The 10,919-nt window shown below is 41.3% G+C and overlaps 1 protein-coding gene across 1 annotated transcript in view; it reads right to left on the reverse strand.

The window, feature by feature from the left end:
- Nucleotides 1-10,488, reverse strand: part of RASSF9 (Ras association domain family member 9) — a 28,298-nt gene extending 17,810 nt beyond the window's left edge. The window contains exon 1 of the mRNA XM_049792422.1: nt 10,180-10,488. Coding sequence (XP_049648379.1) covers nt 10,180-10,226 — 47 coding nt within the window. The 5' untranslated portion in view covers nt 10,227-10,488. The remainder of the gene's footprint in view (nt 1-10,179) is intronic.
- Nucleotides 10,489-10,919: the final 431 nt, after the last annotated feature.

Consider the following 10,919-nt stretch of genomic DNA (forward strand, 5'->3'; position numbering starts at 1 on the left):
CAAACAATGGGATTTGCTGAAACCAACAAGTTCAGCAGGAGCTGACCTACAGTAGGCAGAAACATGAACAAAAAGGTAGGACTTAGGTCTGTTAGACTACATTCAGGTGTTCACTGCACAAAAAATACAATATTAATTAAAACAGCAACCAAAAGCCTGATCCCCCTTCTCCCACTGAAGCCTTCGACACAAATCCTTGTCTTTCTCTGGGTTGCTGTAACTCATGTGAACCAGCACAAAATGGAACAGCTGTAACGGGAAATACTGAGAGAATTTCAGTTTAGAACAACTTGACAGGGCTTTCCTGACAGATACTTGTTGAGGACACCAGTGTGGGCATCTCACAGGGGTGTTCTGCCCAGCGGCGTGCCTGGCTGCACTTTGTGTGGTGTCGCACATGCTCTGAGCAGGGCTATTGGATGGGACGTCGTGGTTGAAAAAAGCTGAGAGACTGCTGCCTCCTTAATTTTGGTAAGGTGTGAGGGGGGCACATAACTGCAGGGTTTTCAGGACCCATGTAAGACAGGATAGGAGAATAGGTGGCTGGGGAGTGCTGCCGGTCAACATGTTACTACCTCAGGATTTTGTCATAATTTTGTGAACATCAGAAGATCTTAAAGCTTGTCTTAGGTGACCACAATGACATTTAGGTACCCAAGTCTCCTTCATAAATCTAGCTGTTATTACTTACATTTGTTCAGTATGTGTCCATTTTATATCTTCTCTCCTATGTACAGTAGTACCCTTTATAGAAGACACATTTCTTAATTTAATCTTTTCCTATATGCCTCTTGTCACCAGATATTCAATTGCTTCACAAGCTGACACATTACTGAATTTATCCCCGCATAGTCTTGTAGGGAGAGAACTCCCTTTTACAAACCGAAGCTCAAAAAGATTTAGGCCAAAGCTATCCACTTGTTTAAGTTCCCACTCTGGCTAACTGAAATGATATCTACAGAGATGTCCAAAGCAGGACATCCATAAACTTCCTTTCCTCAGCGCTTGTGCAAAACAGATTACAGGACATTGAATTAGCAAATGAGGAACACGCAGTGAGCAACCACTTTTGTAAACTGCGGTTTATGTGACTTGCCCAGCATCACATAGAAATTTTGTGGCAGGGACAGGGAAGACATCCATGCTATTAGGATGGTTCTCCCTTAATAATACATTGCCCACCTCTAATTCACCTCTCTCCATTCACTATTCCCTTTTTAATTTCTAAAATGAGTGGTACAAAAGATGGTTAATTAGGTGCTCTACAAAGTCTGAGCATGCTCCATGGAGCCCTTCCCTTTGAAAGTGATTGGGGTGGAGCTCATGTCATCTACCTTAAGCTATTTAAAATGTAAATGTGTAGTCAAAGATAATTTTCTGACCTTCCTCTGTAATCAGTGGCATAAGATAGGCACCTCCAAAAGGGTGACTAATCCCATACTGAAAGCCTGTCTAAGGCTGAATGAATTGCCCTCTGGAAGTGTTTAGATGTATCCATTAACTACAAAGAGAACCTAGATGACTAGATACCTAAATTTTCAATGGCTCAAGTTGAGTAAGATGAAGCTTCGCTTTTGTGTTTTACTGTGTACCTGAATCCTATGAACAGTATGAGTGTCAGTGAGAGTAAGTACGGTGACCATCCACAACTGCAGTTCCAAAAATAACTCAGATATTTGTCTGACACCTGTAGTGGCCTTCATGGGTAAGCAAACATGATTAGTTATCTGTCTAGACCTTAAAGTACCAGAAGTCTGGGAAAGTGCAGTAAAGTCAATACCAATCCTAATTTTTTGTTAGACAACTGGATTTGTACTGAAAAGCTCTGTAGCTTTTCAGTAAAACAGGATACTTACAACAAAGTGGCCCTGAGAAATAGAGGCAATAGTCGAGTTAAACAAGTACACTTAGTGCCTTAGCAATCAGTAAAGAGGAAGTCTGTCAACAGGTAACGTTCAAGTGCAGCAACAGTTCAGAACATCAGCTTACCAGCTATGAAGCCAACAGAAACAAAAGCAGCTGAAAATCAGCGTATGATTCTGCATTTAAAAGTATCAGTAAGCCACTCTTTCATTAGCGAGCAGAATCTGATAATTTCCTATGACAAATGAGGCATACTTTATGTCATCAAAACAGTGCCCCAACTGTTGTTCTGAAAAATTTTGTAGTTTAAAAGTGCTTTCACAGTGGAAACTACCCTCTGTAGAACTAATCCTTTTGAATTTGGAGGAGGTTGGGGAAAGAAAACTAAGGTGTTCCACATGGATGAAGGAATCTATTAACACAGAGCAAATTGCAGGTTCAAGACCCAAGGGCAGACTCTCTTAAAAATTAGTAGTCTTCACACAACTACATTATTCCACTGAGGTCATGCATCCTTACAAGTTAAAGTAAGGTAAACATACTTATACCTGACCAAAACAAAACTTGTTCTAATAGATTATTACATTTTTATAAACCTGATTTTGTCCCCGAACATAAAAACATGCTTTTGCATATTCATTTTAAGCTTTATTAGTTTTGTATTATTAAAAGAAGGACAAAATAAGTATCTTGTGCTTTTCAAGGGAGCTGACTATATTTTCCATTATGATGGGAAATTCAGAACTCAAAATTCTTTACATTAATGAATGAGAACAGATTGGGATGGAGAATAAAGAAAGCACATTAATCAGATTGACAGTTTTGACCCTCAAAACAGACAGATTATATTTAGTTATTTCATTCTCAGCAAACACCTACCCTCTGTATAAATACATTTTCCTCCTATCACTACTCTGCAGCTGACTGATGAATGTGAAACCCAGCCCAGGAAAACAGAGGTTTACATCACCTCCAGGATTACAATATAAGAAATAAGTTGGTAGCCTGGCTTCTTCTATGCTAATACTCAAAAAATGTATGTCTAGAAAGCATCTAAACTACAAATGAAATGCTTCAAATTGACAGAGGCAAACATGTACTCAGGCAGACAGGAGTGAGAGGGAAATAGGAAAAAGCTGGTGAAAGAGAAACACATCTTTAAATAAAGTGCATTTGAGAGGTGTGCCAAACTTGCACTGGAAAATTTTCTTTCAAATTTAGTGTCTTTTATTCCTGTCCACGTGATACCAGGACTTAGGTTTCATAGTATTAAAAATATAATTACATGACAACTTTATTATCATTACCAGTGAAAACCTTCCCTTCTGATTTTTGGTTTCAAAAGTTAACTTTCTTTCCTTATGTTCACCTCATGAAACCACCTCAAAATCTGTTAGGATACACATGGCATTTTTTTATTTCTTTCCCTTTCTGTGATGTTACAAACCTCCTCACAAGCCATTTGTAACATTATGAAAGACTGTAGACCGTTGAAAATTCCCCAGTGAATCATATGAAATCAAACCTAAACAATCCACAGAGTATTCTCATTTCTCTGCGTGGCAGCCAGCTCTAGTGGACTGTACAAGAATTAGAAACAAGGAACTCCCAGATTTTATTCATACCTCTCCCACCAACTGCCTTTACACTCTGCACTGCTACAGATTTTACACTGTCTAGTCATGCCCTACTTATTTTCCTGAGGCGTGTAAATATTATCACCCAAATTACAGCTAAGGAAAACTAAGTATGCTTATCATTTGTCTGAGGTCACAAGTCGGTATCATTATCACTATTACAACGCGTGCACCTTAAGTGCATTTCGGGATAGGTCAAGACAGGAAAAGGCAACTAGTGGGTCATTCTGGTGCCTATTTGAGGCAAGTTCCAGAAAGGTGCTCAAAAAAGTTTGCATTTGGACAAGGCTCCCCAAAAAATGCAGCTTCCAAAACCACTAATTAGCTCTTGACTTTTATTTTTATGTGTAACACACAAGCATGAGAAAGGATTTATGAAAACTTCTCATTTTTATTGCAAGAAGTTTGCAGGCCTATAGAAAATTTACAACCCTGGAAGGTAAAATGCCATCACCAGAATTTACAGAAACACTACTGCTGTCAGTTCTAAGTAATTTGTTCTAATGGGAGACATAGGCATGAAGTAGCTGTTAAAAAAAAAAAAAAAGACCACATGCAAACTGATCTGATAGAAATTTTCAGAGAACCCTGCATGACATTTGTCTGTAATACAGTATCTTGCCTACCTGCAAATTACACTGAACTGTGTTTGTTCAGTACCAACATTCTGTAGAGGAAGGTTCTGGCCTGTGATACACAAGTAAGTTCAGTCATCTGTTTTCCCCTCTAATTCCGTTTGACTGGTCACTCTTTCTTTCTGTTTATCCTGAAACCATTTGACTCTTTCTGTTGTGTCCTGTGTGATACTTGGGGAATTGCTAGCACGGTAATAATACAGAAGAAGACAGAAAGTCACCATCTTGAGAGAATCATAACACATAAGAGAAACAGTAGAAGTGACAATAATAGCTCAGTTACCCATGAACATGACTGGGTACCAATATGTCCAACATTCAGTTCTAGGCTTCACTTAGTGTGTGGTCTCAAACAAAAACTTTATCTTGCATCATCCTTTCTGTCACCATTAATAAGGATTTATCTACATGCTAAATATAGAATTTAGACAAACTAATTAAGGCTTGTACAGCATACATGATGTTAATGCTTGCAAATAATAAAGCGTAAGACCATAATTTTAAACTGTTATTATTCATCATATGAAACAAACAAAACAAAAAAATAAGATTTTCTGAGCATAGTCAATCAGGAAGTACTACTCTGTGATTATCACTGACTTTTTATTAAAGTTATTAGAATTTTTTAAAAATCCCCATCTCTGAAAACTTATATCTCTCTACCAAAATCATTATACATTTAGCAACATGTCTGACTCTTTTCTCTGCAAGCAAAATGTTAATTTTTCATCAGTAAAATATGAAATCACCACTGACCAGTAAGATTTTTCTTCCGTATTACTAAAAACATGTTTCTTTGTCTGAAATATATCTTCTCAGCCTGACTCTACATTATATTAGTGTTTCGGATTAGCTTCAACTTAACCTAAGTAATGCTCTTCCCTTAGATGGTGTAGTATTACACACATCTATTACTCATTTTATTTACTCCTTTGGAATGAAATAGCTGTCTGCCCTCCTGGAATAGTAGATAATTAACTCTTTAGAAATAAGGTTAGTGTTTTGCTAGACGAAAAGCTCTTCCTGAAAGTGAAGTGAACAAATATGTACAAAGATTATTAGAAAATGTATGCAACCATTTTGACCCGAGACAAAGCTGACAAGCCAGACCAGAAAAATAAATTATAACGTATGAACTCTGGCTCAAACAGGAACGACGTCTTTGGTAGTTCACTAATACATCTCACACTCAAGGAAAAGTAAAAATATGGAGAAGAACATGTTCCACCATTACCAAACAAGCACCATTAACACAGATGGTACCACTAACTCTAAATAAGCTTTTACCTACCCCCTCCAACATACATACCAAATGCCTGGCAGTCTTGAATCAAAAAGCACCTTTATAGCTTCCTATAGACTTTTCTCCGGGTACGCTCATCCAAGAGGAGAACTATTAGACATCTCACATGATCCCATGAGACTTACACTGTGGGTCATACACAGTTCATTCAGATAAGCAGCTGATCTCCAAGAGCTTTTCCAGTCCAAACCTAAATGCGGAGCATTTTCAGTTTTGCTTCACCAAGGCTTGAAATGTACAGCAGTGTACTCAACCGTAGAGCAGTAGAGATGTTCAGAGCCACACTCAAATCACTGCGCTAACTAGGTGCGATGAGAAGCTACTGGAGGGAGGGAGGAAGGGAGGGAACATGGTAATGCTAGGTCAGTATCAGATAGATGAAGTCTCTAATCTAATTCATTACCCTGCACTGTAATATAAAACCAGAGAGAATAATTGAATGTTTCTCTCACTGGGGAGGGGCCTCTGACTGTCAGGACAGGAAGAACTCCCTCTATATCCCTACGAATGAATGGATATATATAGTTTTTCTTTCTACCTCTGAACCAGAGATGAGCAGACCAAAGAGAGGCAGACGTGAAGAGTAGGAAAAGGAAATCTTTGCCTCCTGTACGGAAACACCATGCTAACTGCTGTGGCACTGAGATATTGACAGTAAACGGTGGAAAAAACCAGGAAGGAAAAACAAAAGCAATAAATACACTTAAATAATAACAGATTTGTAAGACAACTGTTTCACCATCAAACAGTACTCGGGGTTCAGAGGTGTTGTATGTCAACAGAGCATACAAATGGTTGTGGTAAACTTAGGACCAGTATGAATTACACTGGCAAAAATATTTCTCAAGCTATTTGTGCCTAACAGGACAGCCCTACAGCATCAAGGACAATTACGTGAAGAAAACGAATTATCTGTACCCTCTCCCTTTCCGTTTGCAACTTCCCTGGCTACAACTTGCATGGAACAGTAAAGCTTCGACAAGTTTTGGTAGGGTTTATGTGAAAAACCCAAGGAAGTGGCTTCAATGAAAGAGAAATAGCAATGGACTCGGCTTTCTTGGTGTGAGATCACTGGGCAGATGAGACAATGATAGATCCAGGTATCCTTGAGGTGATGGGTAACGTTTGAAGTAGTTAAATGAACCTAAAGAGCCATTCTCAGAAGTGACCAAATCCAGCAGTCAAGAGCAGAGAAGTCCTAACCTTATAGAAAATCAGTGGGACATAGATTCCTGCTCTACTTAGCAACCAGGAAATTCTATACAATGTGAAACCCTGGTCCATAAACGCTGCGAGTATATATGCCTTGTATTTGTTGCTCGTATTTGGACAGGGAGCTGTTCTGTCTCTGCGCAGTGCCATGTGCCAGACCAACACTAAACACCTGCGAAGAACTCGGTGCCCTGTCTCTTACTCATCCTTGGCTGAGCATTCCCTCACATCACCACACTTCCAAAGTGTGAGGTGAGCTGCGCATTCCTCACAGTTCCAGAGAACAGCATCTTTAAGAGATTGGCATAAAAATAAATGCCCCTGAGTGTATCCATGTTACGGAGGCTTAGTCCTGCAGGAAAAAGTCCTTTTTCCTCTCTTGCCTTACAGGGTACAGCCTCTCCTTGCGGAGCACATTTGGATTTGTAGGTGGGTGGGGCATGGCCTTGCTACCTCTTGGATGTATTGTTCTCCAAGGGACACACCGACAAGCACGTACATGCTCTGGGGACTATGATTATTTCTGGTTGTCACGGGTGGTCAAAGCAGAATAGTGTAAAAACTCCTCATAACTCTTGAAAAAAAAAATCAAGATATCACTCATTCTCTTCCTGGCCAAGAAAAAATACGTTGGGGCCACATTCCTAGCAGCTGCTCCTCTGAAATCAAATCAGGGCTTACAGGGATCTAATGATTACCGAGGCCTTGTGCTGTCTTTCTGCATGAGTGAGATTTCAGCAGCCCGAGAGCGTAATACCGACTGAAGATCATTCAAATACTAGAAGCAGCTCAACACAGGTTTTGTCTTCCTGCGGTTTAATCTCAGTTTCTTTCGCTAAAGGCTCGTGGCATCACCGCCAACATCCCCCGGCTCTTGCTCAAATACCTCATATGCAGAGATACAGTTAGAGTAACTAACCTCTTTGTTTAAACTCTGAGGTCTTAGGGGTAGAGACTGACATTTTGTGATCTGGATGTGAAGAGTCTACTATGAAATAGGACCCTGCTCTGGGACCTCTGGGCAATGCTGCAAGGCAAGCACTAATTACAGAGGTGTCATCTTGTTATCTGAGCAAATGACTGTAACGCCTTCGTTTTCCTTCTGGCTCTTCTTCCACCTACCTTCATTGCCTTGACTTAGGTTTATGTCCTCCTCCTGTAAACATAGATTTTACTCCTCATTTACTTATCTTGTAACTCTCAAGAGTTATATTTATATAGCATTTAATGACCATATAGCAAATGGTCATTAAAAACTTTCAGTGAAAAAGCAAGAAACCTGAGCTTCTCAAAAAGATGGACAAGCACTAGACCTAGTAAACAAAGCATCAGATTAAATATGGACATATATGCATGTCCCTTTTGGTCCCTCTTTACAGGTAGGCAAACTAAGACAAGGTAATAAGCCACAAGTTCTGACTCCCCAACTACTGCCCTAAACAGAGTCAAGGATTTTAAGCTCACTTGACTCCCTTTTCAAGGTTTCAAATGACTTCACAAAGATACAATTATCATGAAAAAAGAGTTATTACACAGCTCTTCAATCATACTACAAGACCCTTTTACTAATGGCATAAGCAAAGTTTAATTCTCAAAATTCAGTACCAAAAGCTAACGTTAAATACAGAGAAATTTAAATATTTTAAGAGGTAATAACACATCTGAAGAATTATGTAGTTTGCTTTGTTCCTGACACCCCTCCTCCCCACCCCATTTCTGTAGTCACAAGACTTTCAGCCCCTTGTTATTGCCACAACAGCTCTCTGCCATTAAAGGCATTAATTTCTTTTTTTTGGGGGAGGGGGGTGAGGGGAAGGGGAGGGTGAAATGAGAAGAAAGTACTAGATGTTCACAGTAATGCTTCCTTTGGTGTTTTAATTTTTATTGCCTATTTAAAGTTTTGGATTATGACTTTCTTTTCCTGAGGAATAAGGTGTCCCATCAGCAGACAACAGTGAGATCGATGCAATTAGTGTGAAGATATTTTAAACAGTCAAAAGAGAAACAGTTTCACCATTGAACAGAGTGGAACTGCGCTTTGTGATTTAACACAGTTGTTCAGGTAATTGATGGCAGTAGCAAAACTTCTAATAGTAATACATTTACAGCTCTATGTAAAAGCAATTTCATGTAAAAGTTCATGTCTTCCTTTCCAGATCTTCTAAGCATAAAATGGCCACGTGGGAAATACACCAAAGTTTTCCTGTTTCCAGGCACATTAACAATATACACTGCTTAATCAGTAACCTACAATATTAATAATTCTAAAATAGTATCCTATTTATTAAACCTTGACTGTTAGAGTCTTTCTGATTTATGTTCCACGTAATACGCTAAGTTAATATTTTCACACAATCCCAACAAATACAATCCCCCCTGAATAACTTTCAGTGTCTTGAATGGGAAAACCAAAAGGCAAACCTGGAAAAACTCAGGACATTTTTACAAGACTCTTTAGGGTCCAATTACATTCCCTCTGAAAAAGATTCTCCCTTACGTGCCCTTAAATATGAATTCATTTTCAGTGGAGAGCACCAGTCAAAGCGGGGAAGAGATTACAAGTGATTTTTGAGTTTCTCGCCAAGCCAAAATTCCAGCGATCTGTTTCTGTTCGGACTTAGCTAGGCGGGTTCGCCCACCGTAAATTCCATAGGGTCTGAGCAAACTGACTCTTAAGAAACCCAGTGCCACCCTAGCCCTTACAATGATTCCATAACTCTTTTTTCTTCTTTTTTCCAGTTGGCGTGCGTGATGGCATGTGGAAGCACCCACAACCTGAGGGGCAAAGTCCCCATACAGCGACTTGGCAGACGCCAACCCAACGACCCCCCCAGCTGCCACCCTGAATATTTGGGGGGTGAAAAAAAAAAAAAACAAACCCAAAAAACAAACCCATAGGCAGTCAAGTCCGGCTCAGACTACAGGCTACCCCCAAAGCCCATCCTCCCTTCCCTGCCCAGGCTGGAAGAGCGATGCTCTCCCACCTCCCACCTCCCACCCACCCTGTTCGGGGACGGGTTCCCCTCCCGGGGAACCGCAGCCCGGCCCGGTTCGACCCTCCCGGGAGAAACACGGGCAGGTTTTTTTGTCCCAGAGAAGGGTGAGGGGCTCCGGGTCCGTGTCGTCCCCCCCCCCGCCAGCTTTTCCCTCCCGGTCCCGCCGAGCCTCACCTCGGTCACACGGGGAACTTCCCAGGTCCGCCGGGGTTTGGACGGGGGGGGGGGGGTTCAAAGTCAGCAAAAGCTTTCCTGCCCTCACTCAAAATACTGCCCAGGACTCCAAAGAGCCGCAGAGAAGAGGGGAAAGGGTCCCCGGGGCGGGGGGAAACACTCCTTCCCTCCGGTCCGGCTCCCGGGAGCCGCAGGTGAGTCCCGGAATTCCAGCTCCCGGGAACGGCGTGGGGCCGGCCGCAGCAAGGCATCCTCCCCCCCCCCACCCCAGAACCGAAAAAAAAAAAAGTAATAAAAAGTACAAAAGCAATCCATCCCATCCCTCCCTCCCTTTTCCTCCGCGTACCCACGCTCTTTACCTGGTTTTATGCCGGGTTTTTAACAAATTCCTTCCAAAGGGAGCCATGATCCCAGCGGCAGAAGCATAACATCAGCGATCCCCAAAGAATTCGAGGGTGTTCCCTACTCCCCTATTTTTTTTTTTTTTATTTTTTTTTCCCTGAGCGCCTTCCAGCTTGTTAATAGTCACCGAGCGTAGCGATGAGCTGGAAGTTGTGCAATTTTCTGCTAACTTTGAACTCCGGCTTGTTGCTGCTGCTGCACCTTTGGAGTCCTGCCCAGCTGCAAACTTGAAGGAGGCGTTTAGGAGGAGGAAAAAGAAAGGAGGGAGTGTGTGTAAGGGGGGTGGAAATACGCACTTGCTCCTCTGATGTGAAGTTATGCACAGAACTTGCTAAACTTTCAGCCTCGTCGCCCTCAGGGCACCAGGCAGCAAATGGGAAAAGCAGGGGGTTTGCTCCGGTGGGGAAGTCTGTTAAAAAAAAAAAAAAAACAAAAAAAAAAAAAAAAAAAAGAAAAAGAAAACCACCGCCACACAACAAAAGGACTGAAAACTTTTCCCGGGAGGCTCCAGCCACTTCAGGTCAAGTCGTTCAACTAAACAGCAGAGTTAATGAAGGGCAAGCAACAGTTGCCACACCAGTTCTCAGCGCATAATAACCTGCCTTCCCAGTACCTCTTTACAAGGTGTCGGACAAGTAATGGGAAGATGAAGGGGAAAAAAAAAAAAAAAAAAAAAAAGCTCTGTGGCCCCTCTGCC

This window comes from Accipiter gentilis, chromosome 34 (assembly GCF_929443795.1).
Source record: "Accipiter gentilis chromosome 34, bAccGen1.1, whole genome shotgun sequence".
Classification (NCBI taxonomy): domain Eukaryota; kingdom Metazoa; phylum Chordata; class Aves; order Accipitriformes; family Accipitridae; genus Astur; species Astur gentilis.